Genomic DNA, 18,304 nt, shown 5'->3' with positions numbered 1-18,304 from the left:
AGCAATCACACTGTTTCAAGGGCTCTGTGGTTAGCTGCATCTGTGGCCAGGTTACCCCTCTGCCGCCCCCCGTGTATGACCCCGCTCTAGCTTTCACCACCAGCCCACCTGCCCTCTGGCCTGCCTCGACTCCCCCTCCCCGCTCCGCCCCTTTCTCCTCTTCCCCTAGCGGGCGGGGCAAGGTGACATCACGGACCCGGTGACACCCGACTAGTGTTGGCGGTGGCTTCTTGCCATAGGGGGGCGGGGTGACCTCGCGCTGCACGCGGGCGGGCTGCCTCCCTGGTGACGTAGAAGCGCCAGGGGCACGGGCCGGGGTCTGGCGGGTAACCCACCCCCACCTGATCTGGCGGCGGGGAAGGAAGGCGCGAGCCGTGGCCGGAGCTGCGCGCGGGCCTGGCCTCGCTGCCGCGGAGCAGGGGGCTGAGCGCGAGCGGCCGGCGCGGCCCCGGGCGGTTCCCCGCGCTGCAATATGTTCAAGAGAATGGCTGAGTTCGGGCCTGACTCCGGGGGAAGAGTGAAGGTGCCGGCCGGGGCCGGGTTCCTTTCTCCGCCGGGGGCGGGAGGGCGCCTGTCCCCACCTCCCCCGGGCGCGCTCGGCTTGCTGGGGGCTCCGCACGGGGAGGGGCTGCGTAGCTGCGCCCAGTGCCCGCCGCGGGGTGCAAGCAGCCGCGGGGGGTGGCGGCCCCGGCGCGTTCACCGCTTGGCAGCCCCCCGCCCCAAGGGCCAGTGCCGCCGCCGCAGCAGCGCGGGTAAAGCCCGCGTCCCCGCCAGAGCGAGGAGCAGCAGCCGCCGGGGGGAGCCCCGCTCGCTGCACGCGGTGGTAGAGACCAGCCTTAACCCGCGGGCGGGGCACCGAAGTTTCCTGTCCGTACCACAGAGCGGGTCCCGCCATGCCCGCTCTGCGGGGCTGGGCGGCTTGAGCCGGAGGGCAACTCGGTCTCCCAACGTCACCTGGCTCTTGGCCTCTGCTGAGGGGCAAAGAGAGTGGTTCAGCACGCTGCGGGCGCTTCATAACTGCTGTGCTGGTCTTTTGGAAAACGCATTTTTCACCCCTTCTTTTTCCCCCTTACCACGGGTAGCCTCCATACTGGAAGGTTATTTATGCGGCTCAGAAACGTTAATTTCTCTGTCAGATGGAGTCTCTCAGATCTCATAATGATAAAATACATGTTTTAAACAAAACAGATACAAATGGCAGAATAGCTTAAATTGTGAAGTAAAAATAGCAGCTGTTATATATCATGTGGCTTCTCAACAGGATTAGTTTCAGTTATCATTTATGAGCGGCTGATCATTTTTCTTTTTTAAAGGGTGTTACTATTGTGAAACCTATAGTTTATGGAAATGTTGCACGTTATTTTGGAAAGAAGAGAGAGGAAGATGGACACACACATCAGTGGACAGTTTATGTAAAGCCCTACAGAAATGAGGTAGGCAAAAAGTTGATTATTGACCAAAAGATGAACTAGAAATGTTTACCATAAATTGTCATCTGTCTAGATATAGGCCTTAATTCTGCAAACACTTACGGCATGGCTACACTTGCAGATGTAGAGCGCTTTGAGTTAAACCAGCCTTTGTAGAGTGCAGTAGGGAAAGCGCTGCAGTCTGTCCACACTGACAGCTACAAGCGCACTGGTGTGGCCACATTAGCAGCTCTTGCAATGGCCACAGAGAGAGCAGTGCATTGTGGTAGTTATCCCAGCATGCAGGTGGCTGCAACATGCTTTTCAAATGAGGGGGAGGGGTGGAGTGTGACAGGGAGTGTGTTATGTGTATGTGGGGGGAGAGAGAGCATGTCAGCATGTTGTCTTGTAAGTTCAGACAGCAGCAGACCCCCCCTCCCCACCGCCTCTCTCTCTCTCTCTCACAGCATTCCACAGTCATGGTTGCTTTGTCTCAGAGCAGATAAGCAGCCGGCTGTCAGAAACGGAGCTTTCAAAGGGCATATCCGCATTCCTGCAGCGATTCTAAAACAATGAGAAGAGTGACCACTTGACTTAAGGGGATTACGGGACATTTCCAGAGGCTGATCAGAGCGCAGTAATGCAATACCTTGTTCACACTGACAACCGGGCGTTTCAGCCAAGGCGCAACAAGTGTTTAATTTTCTTGCCCAGGTGGAGTACCAGGAGCACTCTAGCCGTGGAGTCAGAGCACTCTACGTGCCTTGCCAGTGTGGACGGGTAGTGAGCTAGGGCACCCGGGGCTGCTTTAATGTGTTCTAATTCACAAGTGTAGCCAAGCCCTTACATTCATATTTAACTTTAAGCATGTTAGTGGACCCATTGACTTCAAAGTTAAGCACATGCATAATTGCACAATTGGGGCCTTACCTGTTAAAATATAGCAAATGTTGTAATGACAGTGTCACTTAAGAAATGCCAGAAAGGCTCTTAGCATTGTGTTGGGGTCAGAAGAAAATACAGGCACAGTTAGAATAGCTTCTTCATCTCCAGTATAACACATTAATTATATGTACAAATTTAGAGCTGGCATTAGGGAAAAGGTGTGCAGATAAGTGTTTGGCAAAAGGTGAGTTATATAGACTGGCAGTTAAAAATAATCTATATTTCTGCAAGGATCATACAGAAAATAAATTAGATTGATGTCATCAGAGAGAAATGTAGCAAGAGATTATGTGGATTTTTTAATCTGGAGTATAGCTTGGTTTTGGCAGATAGTTAAAGTTTGCCACATTAGTAAACATAATAGATATGTGGAGGGGAAGAGACAATGAGAGAAACTGTTCAGTGTGGTTTAATATCTGGAAATAATTGGCTACAGTGTTTACATTTTAGGATATGTCTGCTTATGTGAAGAAAATTCAATTTAAACTACATGAAAGCTATGGTAATCCTTTAAGAGGTAAGTTTGTTTTTTTATGGTTTGTACATAGCTCTCACATAATGAGACTATAAGTTATCTGTGTTCCTGCCACTATTTTTTTCACTGCAGTTGTTACCAAACCACCATATGAAATCACTGAAACGGGTTGGGGTGAATTTGAAATCATCATCAAGATATTTTTTATTGATCCCAATGAAAGACCTGTAAGTACATTTTTTGGCTTTTAATAAACCTTTATTTATGTGTAGTGTATTGTGCATTTATAAAACTTTGACATGGGATGCAGTTGACCAGAAAAAGTTCTAATACTAAGTCACAGCATGTTTAATGTCTTCATTACTGTATGCCTACCCTTCACTTTTGGATGCATCTTCAAGATAATGTGTGCTATTACTCAGCTTTTGGAGTCATTTTTTATTGTGCATTGAATCCCAGTGCATAGCTGGCTTTCACACTTTTAAACTAAGTATAGATAGGGAAAGCACGTGTCAAGTAGCACTGTGGTGCCTGAAGGTGGGAAGGGAATGCCTACTCGTTGAAAACAGAATTTGTAAATTACCATGATCGCAAGAGCTTAGTCCTTTCTCCTTGTCCAAAACTCTCAAACTCTTTATGCTTTCCTTGACCTGATTAACACTACGGAGGAATATGATGGATTACACACTTTTTGAATGGTGTTGAAGGAAGGAAAAGAACTGTAAGGTGTTCCAAAGAGGATCAAAGTAGATAAAATAGCCTGGATTGTCTCTTTTTTCCCTCCCTGCCCTCCATTATGTACAATTCTTCCAACTGGAATCAGGTATTGGCCATCTCTGTGGCACTTAACTGGTTTGCTTAAGGGAAGGAGTGGAAAGGGCAGAGTTGTTGGGATTTGTTGATTAGAGCCAGAGCCATTGTGAATCCATGTTGCTTCCACATGGATGGCCTGGCCTCCCATGAATAACCAGGGGTTTGTAGGTAAGCTCACAGCCTATTCCATTACCTATCACCTCCCACAGAATAATAGAAAAGGAACTCTTGGAGAAGAACTTCATCGAGGGGTGATATAAATCTAGATTAATATTGAGAAGCACTTCCTAACTGTGTTTTGTTAGGCATCCGTATGCATAGGGTCCCACGTGAACCAAGTGATCTTTTCTGTGCTCAGAGTTTGTCTACATGGTGAGCTGGTGCACAGAAACCTAGCATGTGAATCTATAGCCAGCTACATCGTGCTTGCAAAGTTCTGTAGCGTGCTTTGACTTACTGCTGTTAGTGCTGTAGCTGTGTCCACATGGGATATTGTTGTGTGGCTAGCTAGTGTTCTGCAGATGCACTTCCTGGCTTGTTGTGCACCAACTCATTGAATGTTTGAAAAAAGGTAATTATTATAGTAGCATTTATAGATCAGTCTTCGTTTATCTTATTTTCTATTTTACTTTCCCTAGACCCTTTCCAAATCCAGCCAAACATTTGGCTTCAGGATGCTTAAGTTGTTTAACAATTAATATTAAATTCAGTTATTCTGTTAAAGTTTAAACAGTATCAGAAGATCGGTTTAGTTCTTGAATTCTTACAGGGTTTTAAAAATCCTATATGCTTGCACAGCAAAAAGAGCAATGAATGTTTTAATTCCATTCTGGTGTATCACTTATTTTTTCTTAAAGTGGTCATATTACATTTATTCAGGTCTATCTGTTTTCATTGCACAGGTAACTTTGTACCATTTGCTGAAGCTGTTTCAGTCTGACACCAATGCAATACTGGGAAAGAAAACTGTAGTATCTGAGTTTTATGATGAGATGGTAAGAAAAGAGAACATATTAAAGGTTTTGTTTTTAAATAGTGAGATTGATAACAGGTGTGTATTTTTCTCCTCTATTAGATATTTCAAGATCCTACTGCTATGATGCAGCAGCTTTTGACAACATCTCGTCAGCTAACGCTAGGAGCTTATAAGCATGAAACAGAGTGTAAGTGCCAACTGATAATTCTAATGTCACACATGAATTTTAGAAGTTAAGATTAACCATTAATGTTTTTAATTATCTTTGTCTGCTGCTGTAAAGTGAAATTTGTATGTGGAAAGATCTCTATATGTTTTTGAAAAACATCTCTACAGACATATCTATTAAGTATTATACTAATTTTAGGATCTGAAGGTTTCAGATTTGTACATTTTTCACAATCGTTTACTTGTGAATAATTCTATATGAAGGCTGATAGAAATATTTATCGTTCATGTAATTCCAGTGAAGTCAGAGAGTAACACAAGGAATGAAAAAACCCCTGAGGGGTCCTTGTGCTACAAGGACTCCTTGTTGTTTTTGCTGGTACAGACTAACACAGCTACCACTGTGAAACCTCTCACAAGGAATTAAGTTGCCCAATAGATTTGAGGTGTGAACTTCCCCCGTTCATCTAAATAGGATATTAACTGAACTCAGAGATTGAACTTAGAATTGCAATATTTAATATTTCAACACCTTTACCTGAAGCGAGCAGCTATTTTGGGATGGAGTGAATAGTTACCATTACTTGTTTTCTAAATGAAGTTCTCAAACTTTCATGCTGTAGACCATTTCTTAAGATAAGACTTTTATAGAGTCACCTCCCTATCCAACCTCTTTCCTAATTCTTTGTTTCCTTTGCAACTATAATGCTTTCTTTAAGTATTGAGGGCATTAAGGCGATAAAATGAAAATAAACTTTATTAATATTGACTGGTGTGGCTATTTGACTTATCCCCTCCTTCAGATTTTGCTTCAGCTTTCTGATTTCCTATACCCAGAGCATAGATTTAATATATATTCATTCCACATCTCACATTGCTGACTATAACTCTGCTGCTCTAATCTCTCCAGGACACTTACACTTTGGTTCTGTCCTCCTGTCTGTATGTTACCCCTCTCATTTAAGTATTGTCAGTAAATTATATTACTTAAGATACTTTTGAGATACCTAAAACTGAGGACTAAGGGAGTCCATATAGCTTTGAAAGCCAGAAAATGCTGGATTCTAATCTCAGCGTTGCCACTGTAGTGCTGTGTCGACTTTGGTAAATCACTTGACTTTCCTGCCTTAGTTTTATCATCTGTGCGGTGGAAATAATGTCTTTACCAGTTTCCTCATTTGTAAAATACTTATCTCACAAAAGTACTGAGGATTATTTTTTGTATTTGTAGCTTGTTACTTTGTTAATTGGACAGTAGAAAATGTTTTATGACTTTACTTTTGAGCATGTCAAACTTTTACATTTAAACTAAAAAAATGGCTACATGTTTCTACTAGGCATGGATAGAAGTGATTTATTGCTCTACAGCCAAAGTATTAGAGGTGTTTCCTTATTTGCATTTCTCATAAATATGCTTGTGGAAGAAGATATCGAGTAGGACCTTCCTGGAGCATGGGCTGTTTAATTTAATATCCCACAAATGGGAGGGGTGATGTTTTTGCGATGCAGTGGAGTGCCAGTGTTCTATTCAGATTTCTGTTGCCCTGCCCGCCAAAAACGGAGACATGGGGAAAGTAACATTCTCACAATGTTTTTGTGCATAAGCTAAAAAGCTGGAATTTACAGTATTTCAATACTGCAATTTCTGTAGGATACTTGGAAAGACAGATTCTGTGCCACTGTATATCTGAGACATGTAGAATAACTATTGTGGTAAGGCATTGAGGGCAAGGTGCTTTTTTTTTGCACCTGGTAGGGAATAGGAGCCCAACTTCCAGCCATGCAAACTCCAAAATGGGATCTGAAGGTCCTTCTGGATTCTTTTAGGGTCCATGCATTACCAGTAGTGAAGATTCTGTGAAACAGATTCTGCCCTCTGTTACATTATATTGAGTAATTGCAATTTTGCAGCGCACTAAAATTTTTTTTTTCTTTGTCACCATCCCAGTTGCAGATCTTGAAGTTAAAACCAGGGAAAAGCTGGAAGCTGCCAAAAAAAAAACCAGTTTTGAAATTGCTGAGCTTAAAGAGAGATTAAAAGCAAGTCGTGAAACTATCAACTGTTTAAAGAGTGAAATCAGGAAACTTGAAGAAGATGACCAGTCTAAAGATATTTAACAAGTTATCAATTTGATAGAGACTTAGCTGTAAATAAAGGGACTTAGATCATGGAACAATGTTAACATATTCCCTCAAATTCATAGAGGGGACTATGTACAGTTTCATCCTTGAATTTCATTTCAAAAGATTGTTGTACATGAGGCCAGCTTTATAGATGAAAAATGTCTAGTGTTTAAACTGTCGAAGTATGTGCAATTTTTACTTTTCTATCGTTTTAAAGAATGTAATTCTTTGAGATCAGACTTTTTTAAAATTGCATTGAGTGCAGCATGGTAACTTTGTAATAAATCTCAGGTTACTATAATTTACAAAATGTAATCCGTTTTCATACTCCATTTACTCTTTCTAAAGTATTGGAGACAAATCTTTAAAACTGAACATTAAAATAGTAGTAGCCTTTTCACTGTTGGGAATCTGAAATTCCTCTTAGTTGTTGGCTTCACATCCAGTGTGATGAGTAAATTTGAAGGGAGAGGTTAAAATCTTTGGTATGCAGGTAGATTAAGCCTGTCAGTTTAAAATTACATCTGCACTTCTGTTTTCTGATATTGGTATGAGGAAACAGTGGGCTGGCAGAGATTCAGGAAGATGAGATTCTTTAAACTAGCAGTACTACTGTACAAATGGTACAGAGACAAACTATAAAAATGTAGATCAGACTTATATAAATACAACCACATTACTTATATTCCAAGATGTAAGTTGACTTGTCATGTTTTGCAACTTTTTGTTGGCCTAATATATTATTATTATTATACTGTATTATTTGTTACCAACTCCAGTAACTCTAGCATACGTCCTTACCGAAAAAGCAGTACATATTCCCCTTGACAGCTCTGACTTTATTCATAGGAATAAAATGTGACCTTGGAATGAAAAGCGTTATCTTCCCTGCTATTTTTTAAATTACCACTATACAATATAATCACCTGTTAAATACACACACAAACCCCAGGAATTAATGTGAGATTTTAAAGACTCAAAGCATTGGGATTGCTTTAAATTTGAGATTAATATGAACCGCCTGTTGACCATGACTTTAGTAAACTAAATACATTTAAAACAGTTCCATAGAAGTAATTTACTTCAAATAATGCAGTTTTTTGATATCTGCACTTAATATAGAACTGGAAGGATTTTTCCTTCATTCTCTGATCCCACAGTGCAGCTAAGATACGTGGGAATCAAATGAGAAGGCACAAGCCAAGACCCTTTGTTTAAAGGTGTTTCAAAGAGTTATAACTCCCATGGAACCAACTACTGTCTAATGTTCAAATAAAGCTGGCTGACTCTAAAAGATGGTCCAAGTGGCTTCCGTCTACAAATTGTTGCTGGTCTGATGCCTTGCAAGACTCATGAGAGGAGAATAGGAGTGGAAATGTACTAAACTGACGGGAAGTAAAATAGATGTCTATATTCCAGAACAGCAGCTCCTCTGACTCCTTGCAGCTGCTAATCTGGGTTTGAGTGTGGGCTGAAGTTGGAAAGATAGGATTTAGATAGGGCAAGGGTTCTCAAATGGGGTTATAAGCTTATTACATGGGGGGGGGGGGTCGCAAGCTGTCAGCCTCCACCCCCAAACCCTGCTTTGACTCCAGCATTTATAATAGTGTTAAATACAAAAAATGTTTTTTTAATTTATAAGGAGGGGTCGCACTCGTAGGTTTGCTGTGTGAAAGGGGTCACCAATACAAAAGTTTGAGAAATACTGATATAGGGGCCAATGGCTTACCCAAGCCCCATCAGCTCAGATGATGCCTTGTCACTCTCCCAACCTCTGAGTGAGGGGTGACCCTTAAAAGAGCCACTATCCAGAGGAAGGATTGTCCAGTGGTTAGGGAACTAGTTTAGGATTTGGGAGACTATGGTTCAGTTTCTTGTTCTTCCACAGTGTGTGACCTTGAACAAGTCACTTAGCCTCTCTGTGCCTCAGTATCCCTTGTGAAATGGGGATAATAGTATACCCATAGCTCATTAAGGATTATGAGATGCTCGGATACTACAGTGATGTGGACAATGTAAGCAGCTTAGGTAACTTTTCCTGACTGTGATTGTAAAGGGTTCTTGGAGCTACTTGCTAGATTTGGACCTGTGAGGTGTCACTAGAATTTCAGGAGTACCATCACACAAGATTATGGGGAATTGCATTCCGTTTCCTGAGGTAGCTTTTAAGACGCTGGAATTTTTTTCTATTTTGGGAATAGGATGTAGGTGGGGAGGTAAAGGAAACCTGGGAATTTGCAGCAGTGGTGGGACAAAAATGGGTTTAGAACACATATTGAACCAATACTTACTCCTGCACAGCCCTGCCACACGAGACTGTGGGGGAATGAGGAAATCCTCTCAATTTTTTTAATCTTCACACTGAGCCAACGTGTGTGACATCTCCTGGTTTGAGAGTTGAAGTTGTGAATCCTAATTCTGGAGTACATAAGTCAACATAATGAGACTAATGGGAATATGAGTAACATACAGTCAGAATTCTAGAGCCTCCAAAGAATTGAAACAGAACTTGAAAAGCTGTGTCATAAGTAGCCTAGCAGAATTTGATTTTTATTTTTTATAATTTTGACATATCAATGTTTAGTTTTAAGCATTTTAAAAATTTTTATTAACTTAAATTTTTAATTGCAGGAAATTGGGGTGGGGAGGAGGGGTCAGGCAATAGGTGAGATCAGACCATAATTCTTTAATGACAATAGAGATTTGAGATTTCAGTAAGTTAAAGCTTTATTGCCATTAAAACACAATTGTCCACATCACATCAAAATATACAAAATAAATATTCTTAAATCAAACTCTTCTCAAGCAGCATTTTTCCTATTTTGCCTATCTGTAAACTCTGGTTATTACAGATGTAAATTTTTGTTAATGTGTCTGGTGAAATGAACATCTACTGTCACTTACTGATGATCTAATCCTCCCAAGCCTAGTGATAAGAAAAGCTATGATTCAGATATTATTATTTCTTAAGAACCTATAAACACTATCCAGCTGTGTTTTTATACCATCGTTATCACCATAGTATTAGAATACTTTATTTAAGTGCAGAACTCGGCCTTAAAAATGGACCCAAGACTGGTGCTTTCGTAATAGAGAGCATGCCCGTAATAGACCAGTGATCTTTTTTTTTTTTCCTCCTTCTGAGGCAATCAAGATTTTTTTTCTTGTCACTGTTCCCTCAACTTCACTTTTTATGCTTTTCTTTCTCTCCTTCCTTCCTTGCTGTTCCTATGGGAGGAGGAGACAGAAATAATAGTCTTAACTTGGAGGGAAAAAAATTAGTCACAAAATCTTTTCCTGAGCAGATATGACTGTCTCATGGAAAACAAGAAACTATTTCATATTACACTGTTCAAGTTCCTTGTGTGTATTCTGTATTTTTCTTCAATAGTAGAAAATTGTTTCTAAGGATGAAGAAAACATGCTTGAATTCAGCAGTATCAGAAAAATTCAGTTTTCCAAAGAACCTGTCTACAATTTTCTATCAGAATTGCAGAGCCTAAGCATTATGATTTTTATTGGATTGTAAGCAGTATGAGAAAACAAACTTTTCCAAAACTTGTGTGAAACTAAATATTGTGCCTGCATGTGACTACATGTGCATATATGAGTCATGGTGTTGGTTGGACACATGAATATGTATTCACCTTTCTAATCATGTGCCCATCTAAATCCCCAAGCTTGCATATAGTGTATACACCTAAAAGTCAAGACATCTGAACTGAGATGAAGCAGCACATGCTGGGACCTGTAGTCTGCATGATCTACATTATCTGGAGAAAGCAGCTGTGGGTTGTAATGGAAAGTTAAGGTCCATAGACTGTACTTTGGCCACCCCTGAGTAAGATGTTTTTCACATTATTCGAGACAAATAGTTATGGTTCATGATTTCTGGGGATGTGAATTTAAGTGGTAGCTATGTACATTGTTGACTCTGACTTTCTGCCTTCAGAGAGTGGTTCTATCCTGAATTATAATGATGACACAGAGTGGTATTTTAAAATCTCTTCAAGAGGGGGAAAAAATCCCTGATTGTGCCATATGTAAAACAAAAGACTTCTTGATCTCACCCAGATGTATGATAATTTAGTCTCAATAATTGTCTAGCACTAAAGCTTCAGACTCTGTTTAAACTAATCCTTTGGTGGGTGAGGAGAAATATGGTTTATTTCCATTGTCTTGCTAGGTAAAATGTTCTGGATTGGGAGATAAACTTGTCCCATAATAAATCATGTTACAAGTTAACTAGTCCAGATCTGTTATCCTACTTCATGCATCAAACAGGTAGCTTTATAATTAAGCACAGTTTGCTATTTCCATTGCAAACTCCATTTCCCCCCAACCCCAAGAATTTTAACCCATTTTAACTCACAGCTGTCTGAGATGTGAGATCTAAATATTTAGGTTGGATGAGAGAGGAACTGCCAACTACCTTCCATGATCACCTTCCCTTTCACTACTTTTCAGTAGTAAAGAAAAACTCACTAAACTGCTGATCTGAAAGTTTTATGCTTCACTGTCCCTCTACAGCTTTTTCAGCATGGGGATGGGGTTGATTCTTCTGAGGGGGTGGTGGTTAGCATATCAGCCCGTTTGTTAGTCTGAGATAGAATTTTGGGTTTGACTTTTTCATATCCATATATCTTACGCTGATATGTGTGAAGAACAATGAACAAAGATACTGTGTGTTGAACTTCCCACAACCAGATGGGGTTTTTAGTACAATGGGAAGAGATAAGGGATAGAGCAGTTAAAGTGTTACCAGGCATAGTGGGAGTGTAATATATGAGCTCCTTTCTCAAGCCAAGGTCAAGCAACCAGTTGCGGGGAGGGGGTGGAGGCATAAGAAACACTAAAAGCCAAAGAAAAGCCTGGCATTGTCTAGAACACAACCTCACTCCTTACCCCCACATGGAATACAAAAGAGGTGGGACGAAGACCCATGACCCTGCAAAACAGAATGTGACCATAAGTGTAAGGAGTGTGATTAGGGGTGTGCACTGCAGGTATATTTGGGCCTGCTAAGGAGGAAGAGGTGGGAATGGGGAACAGGGACATAAGCAAGACTCTGCAGTGTCAGAGCTGGGAAGGGGGACATGGCGTAAACACTCTGCGGCGTCAGAGCTGGGAATGGAACACTGGGAATCAGACTATGCCGACATGTAGAACTATGGTATCCATGTTCGCTTGGAACTAACCCCAGTAAACATTGTATTGCCTGCACTTTGGACTTCTGGTCTTCTGCTTTCTGTGTGACGAGAACCAGGGGAGAGGGTGACGGGAAAGCCCTCTAACAGTGGTAGCTAGACAAGAAGTGCAGCTCTGTTGGGGCAGCCTGCCCGGCCTCATCCAACAATGCTCTAGGACAGTAAGTAGGTCACTGGTGGCCAAGACCCATCCTTGTTGGAGGGGGCACCCAGACTGGTGGTCAGAGGCCAAACTGAAGATATGGAAGCAAAGAGCGTTGTTGGCATGAGCCAGAGCGATGGATACTATTCTTCAAATGCAAACCTGGTGAGATCTGAGACCTCTGAAGTATCTAGATATAGCAAGGTGAAGTATCTCCTCTCCCTCTTACTCATTTTCTTTTGTTGTCCTTCTGTATTCTGTCTGTATCTTTTGCATTCTCATATTCTTTTATCCCGTTTCATTCATTTACCCTGCCTTGTCCTTCTTTTTAGCAATTTAGGACTGGTAACAGTTGTCAGATTGAAAGCCTTGAAGAATAAAACCCAGCACAGGAAAAATATGGATAACTAACTACCTGGTTGTTGTAAGAAACATTGCTTTATTTAACTTCTTCCGGAGAGTTATTCTTCCGGCTACACTGACTCATCTGTCCTTTTGGCATGTAAACTACACTGCTGAACCACTTACAACTTTATATCATTTATCACCATCCATTTTCAGACCTGCTTAAACCTGATGTGTAACTTACACCTCCATTTATATCACCGTTCAGTTTGGTCCTAGTATTTCTGCTTAAGCCACATCTCTAATACCAAGCCATTTAGAGCTGTACCCTTTGTAGATTTCACTTTAGAATGCCTAGGATCTGACATGAAGTCTATTTCAGGGGTTTACTCTAAGAATTTTCATGGTCAAAGGGAGAGATGGGGATGGTGTTGGGAAGTTTTCCCCTAAATGTATGTTTAATGACGTTAATGTTTATGTTTGAATTAATGTGTTTGCTGTAATGATTAGTATAAAATGTGTTAATTATGGAACAGAAATCAATGGAGTCCATGATTCAAGATGGTGTGCCTGAGCATTCTTGCCATCCACCAGAGCGGCAGCCAGGTATCACATTGATTCCCGCGGACGTCGAGGATCTCCTCAGTGACTTCGGGCCCACACCGTTGGCCAAGAAGACATCACTTACCATCACTCATGAACTATAACACCTACCTATATCCTGATTCCAGCGACTCCTTTATCTGCAATCCTGGTTCCAGTAGATCTTCGCTGAGGGTCCTATGCTCCTCTCTCCCGTAGGCCAAGTCAGGCTGCGAAGCTTGGTTTGGGGTCCAGGATTTGGAACCCACGGTGTCAAGCTACAACGAGATACTCCACCATCAGTTATTTTGTCTTACCTGAAGCTGTCTCCTCTGACTCAGTACAGTCAGGGCCATTCCTATCCATACGCAAAATTCGCAGCTGTGCAGGGCAATGGGAAATTTGGGGCACCACATTTCCTGTGCCCTACGCAGCTGCATGCTGCTCCAGCCCCTGCCCTGCCTCTTCCCACCCCAGCCCTGCCCCCCACTCCCTTGAGGACTGCAGCAGGCGTTGGGCCTACACTCACCGGCGGCGGGAAGTGGAGCGACCCGGTCCCAGCCCGCTCTGCGCTGCTGGCTCCCAGCCGCGCCACTGGTGAGTGCTGGGGGGGCGGTAGCCCCCTGCCCCCCAAGCCGCAAGGCTGGGAGCCAGGGGAGCAGAACAAAGCAGGCTGGGGCCCGGTCGCTCCACTTCCCGCCGCCCCGTGAGTGCAGGGTCGGTCCTGCCCTGCACTCACCGAGCGGCAGGAAATGGAGGGACCCGGCTCCAACCCGCTCCACTCCACCGGCTCATGCTGGGGGGGCGGTTTCCCCCCGACCCTCAAGCCTGCTCCTGCTCCCCCATGGAGGCCACCCCCCCCCCCCGTGGAGGCCTGGGACCCCACATCCCCCCCCCGGGGGGGGGCTGAGTAGGGCACCAAAATGGCTAGGGACGGCCCTGAGTACAGTATTGGGGTAGATTGTGTTTTCCTTTAGTTTAGTTTAAATATAGCGACGGTTAAGGGTTGTATGGGTCTCCGGGCTTCATGTCCAACTGGGGGCAGCCACACTTGCATTTGTATTGGGTTGTTTATTCTAGTTATCATTCCTCTTTCCCTGCTATTGTCAATTTCCTTAATAAATCTTTCACTGTTTTCAAAGCATACATATCTCTCTGTCTCTTTTCTGTCATACACGAGAGGTGTATGGACTGACAAACTGCTTCCGCAGGTGATTAGATACTGTATGCCAGCTCAAGTTCCTGACCCTGTGGGCTAGGTTGAACGGAGGGAATACTCGGTCACTCTCTTTGTTGATTTGTTCCTTCCCACATTGGCTTGAGGTCACTTTCAGCGATGTTGTCGTGAAGACTATTTTGTTTGGGGGTTTTAATATATTTGTCATAAATCCTGAGTCCATTTCAGAATAATATTACCTTGCTCCTTAAATAGGAATACAATTTCAATAGCACTCCAGGCTGCTTTCCAAACACCAACAGGCAAACGTGCAAAATTGTCCTAACCATCTCAATAACAACTTAATAATTTGGTTTTGGGCAGGAAAAGGGGAACTTCTCACTGGACCCATAAAGTAGCTTTTTACACTGAAGATTTTTAGCACTTTTTAAAAAATTCTGGAAGGATAATCAGTAGTGACCTGTGTCCAGGGGCCATTGGCAGGTACAGAAAAAAAAATACTCTTGAGTCAGACAACTTGCTACAATCTTAGGAACTATTTTCCCATTTGGGCAATGTTTTACTGCTCTTGGCCTTCAAACCAATACATATTTGTGTTTATGGGCTTTAGGTATATTCATATATCTTACACGTTTTTATCCCTGAGCATCATGAAGGTCTGAATATATCATGCTCAGGGGGTGATCATTGAGCCAGACCTTTCAGTATGATTTGTTCTTGCTTCTGTAGATGGGATGAAATCACATCTAGCCTGCTGTGAAACTTTTACAGCCCTGTGAGCCAGCAATGCCAATTCAGATATTTCTTGGAATGGGGGGCAGATTCCAATTCCTACAGCTTCCTCAGGGATCCCTGGACAGTTTCCCATCTCTTACCTACAGAGCACATGATCAGCCAATGCTGCCATGGGTTGAGTTCTCAGTGGACTCTCTTACCCTCTGGATGGAGGGGCAGCTGGGTCAAATTTCAGTGACAATGTAACCATGCACTCAAATCCATCTTCTGGATTGCTGCAGCAGCAGCCATACTGTACTTACCCCTGCTACTGAAATTAATTAAAGGATAAATCCTGAGGGTGAGTGCAGGGGGGAGGACGGGGCATTTGCACCTCACTGCTGTGAGCTGAATTTAGCCTCAAGTATTTGCCTGACTGCAGGGCTCAGTCATAGGAATTGTGTCTGGGTCCAAATGGAGATAATTATTGCATGACAGGGACTGCAACTCTCATTTATTTGTCAGGGTCCAGTTTTTATAACCCATGCTCCCTTTTTGTGTGCTTTTTCAAGGGGATATTATGTACCTGCAATTATATGTAGACAAAAATGATGTCACACAGATGTCCTATTACATGGCATAATTTGCTTGTGCACACAAGTATTTGCATCTGTAAGAAAACCAGGTTTTAAAATTTTGACTTTAACATTCAATTGCTGGCCGCTGAACTTGTCTAATAAGAACTTAAATAATAAAGAATGCCATAGATGTGTGTAGGGTGTGCAAAACTAATAGATGGAGTCCCTGCTCTGCACAGTTTGCAATCTAAATTGAGATAAGTGTAACAGGAGTAAACATAGGTGGATTCACAGGAATATAGGAACGTAAGAACTGTCATACTATTTCAAACTAGAGTCCATCTAGACCAGTATCCTATCTAACTGTGGTCAGTACTCCATACTTCAGAGGGAAATGGTTAAAAAACATTCTTTATTTAAGTATGGAAGATATGAAGTAGACTGATGGCAGGAAAATGGTGACAACAGTGAAAGATCATGAGATGAGCTTATTGTTTCATATGCATCTTGTTCCTCTTTGGACTTTTAAAATATAATGAATTAGTATGGATTTCTTTTTTTAACCTGGGGTTTACGGTACACAGCATGCAAATAATTCATAATGGAATGTTTCAGTTTTAAGAGGGTCTAAGCCAGGACTCTAAATGATATAAGCGTCTAGTAAAACAGTTCTTTTACAAGGAGATATTACATGACAGAAACTGAAATTTACATTTAAACATTCAGGGGAAAACATCTTGGAAGTCCTGGAGAATAAGTCACAAAAAGAGTTCATCAGCATCAGGATGGATAGCTCGTCTCCTTTTTTCCTGGATAGCTACTTTAAATTCTAAGTCACTTGAGTGTTGAAATAATAGTAGTTGGCATCTTTGCTCCATCTTCTACTGCAGTGTTTCCCAAACTTGGGACACCGGTTGTTCAGGGAAAACTCCTGGTGGGCCGGGCCGGTTTGTCTACCTGCTGCATCCGCAGGTTCGGCCGACCACGGCTCCCACTGGCCGCGGTTCGCTGTGCCCGGCCAATGCGGGCTGCGGGAAGTGGCACGGGCCGAGGGACGTACTGGCCGCTGCTTCCCGCAGACCCCATTGGCCGGATACGGCAAATTGCGGCCAGTGGGAGCCGCAATCGGCCGAACCTGCAGATGCGGCAGGTAGACAAACCGGCCCGGCCCACCAGGGGTTTTCCCTGAACAAACGGCGTCCCAAGTTTGGGAAACACTGTTCTACTGTATTCTCACAGCAGTGGACAACTGCTATAATTTATAGCACAGAAAACATCTATCTGATGTTCTTCCCTCTGCTGCTTAAAGAGTATTTTAATCTGAAATGTTGGCAGTTTTTCTAAGGGTCACAGTTGAAGAAATATTTCAGCTAATTCCTATTTTTGTGGTGTTTCCCTTTCCAGTGTTCTGTACATCTTTTGTACATTTTCCTATGGAAAATATTGTTGGTGACAGCTTACGGTACAATGTAAATTCAGTTTAAAAACTCATATTTCAGGCAAACTGTAGCCTAAAACGTTTTAATGCATTCAGAATTGTGTGTTCCTAGTATATGGTATAAGTTGCATAAAAGAATTGTGTAGAGACATTGTTCGGGGAAACAAATTATAGTATTCATTCATGAGCCCAAAAACAAAGAAAGAAAAAAATTAAGAGGCATATAAGCAAGAGTTTTTCAGCTGATATTTGAAGTAAGATGAGAACTGGCAGGCAAAGCTACTGCTACTACTACTAATTCTATATTGATGTAATGACTTTAATGCCACAGGATCCCAAAGTGCGTCGCAGGTTTATACCCCGGTTTGTAACTTTGCATCTGCCATCACCAATATGGTGGCTGATTACCTATTTTTGCTGCAAGTACAGTATTTTTATTAAGTTATAAGAGGATAAGAGTTATAAATGGGGGGAAAATCAGGCTCTATGCCTTTTGTCTGCATGTTGTATAAAAAGAAAAGGAGTACTTGTGGCACCTTAGAGACTAACCAATTTATTTGAGCATAAGCTTTCGTGAGCTACAGCTCACTTCATCGGATGCATACTGTGGAAAGTGTAGAAGATCTTTTTATACACACAAAGCATGAAAAAATACCTCCTCCCACCCCACTCTCCTGCTGGTAATAGCTTATCTAAAGTGATCACTCTCCTTACAATGTGTATGATAATCAAGTTGGGCCATTTCCAGCACAAATCCAGGTTTTCTCCCCCCCACCCCACCCCAAACCCACTCTCCTGTTGGTAATAGCTTATCTAAAGTGACCACTCTCCTTACAATTACTATTACCAACAGGAGAGTGGGTTTTGGGGGGGGGGGGGGGGGGGAAAGAAAACCTGGATTTGTGCTGGAAATGGCCCAACTTGATTATCATACACATTGTAAGGAGAGCGATCACTTTAGATAAGTGTGTTGGAGTGCATGGTGTGGTTGGAAGTGATCAAGGAGCAAGCTGGAGGTGGAGAGGGAAGGTCCGTGACCATGTGGTCCTTCCCATTCCCTGTAGAAGGGATTCACTAGCTCTGTACTGCTTGGGGGAAGGATTGCTTCCTTCCCTGCCTCTTTCCAACCCTCTCCTCTTTGGAAATGGTCATTGTACAGCAGAGTGAGATGAGCCCTGCTTGGCACTGGGTCTCTGCTGGAGCTGGAGAGT

At 42.5% G+C, this 18,304-nt stretch overlaps 1 protein-coding gene and 1 long non-coding RNA gene across 3 annotated transcripts in view; one reads left to right on the top strand and one right to left on the bottom strand.

The window, feature by feature from the left end:
- Positions 1-332: 332 nt before the first annotated feature.
- On the top strand, positions 333-7,786 carry YEATS4 (YEATS domain containing 4). The gene is made up of 7 exons (XM_073327812.1): positions 333-523; positions 1,314-1,433; positions 2,805-2,871; positions 2,962-3,056; positions 4,545-4,637; positions 4,718-4,805; positions 6,735-7,786. The coding sequence occupies exons 1-7, from the start codon at positions 473-475 to the stop codon at positions 6,902-6,904; spliced, it is 684 nt and encodes a 227-aa protein (XP_073183913.1). The 5' UTR covers positions 333-472; the 3' UTR covers positions 6,905-7,786.
- A 1,421-nt stretch (positions 7,787-9,207) lies between these two features.
- Positions 9,208-18,304, bottom strand: part of LOC140905123 (uncharacterized) — a 39,774-nt gene continuing 30,677 nt past the window's right edge. For both annotated transcript variants that reach the window (XR_012156760.1, XR_012156761.1), the window contains 2 exons: positions 13,319-13,464; positions 9,208-9,328 (listed from right to left, as the gene is read on the bottom strand). This is a non-coding gene — a long non-coding RNA (uncharacterized lncRNA). The remainder of the gene's footprint in view (positions 9,329-13,318; positions 13,465-18,304) is intronic.

This window comes from Lepidochelys kempii, chromosome 1 (assembly GCF_965140265.1).
Source record: "Lepidochelys kempii isolate rLepKem1 chromosome 1, rLepKem1.hap2, whole genome shotgun sequence".
NCBI lineage: Eukaryota > Metazoa > Chordata > Testudines > Cheloniidae > Lepidochelys > Lepidochelys kempii.
The sequence above is the reverse complement of the archived record's forward strand: the minus strand, read 5'-3'. Positions and strand labels throughout refer to the sequence as shown.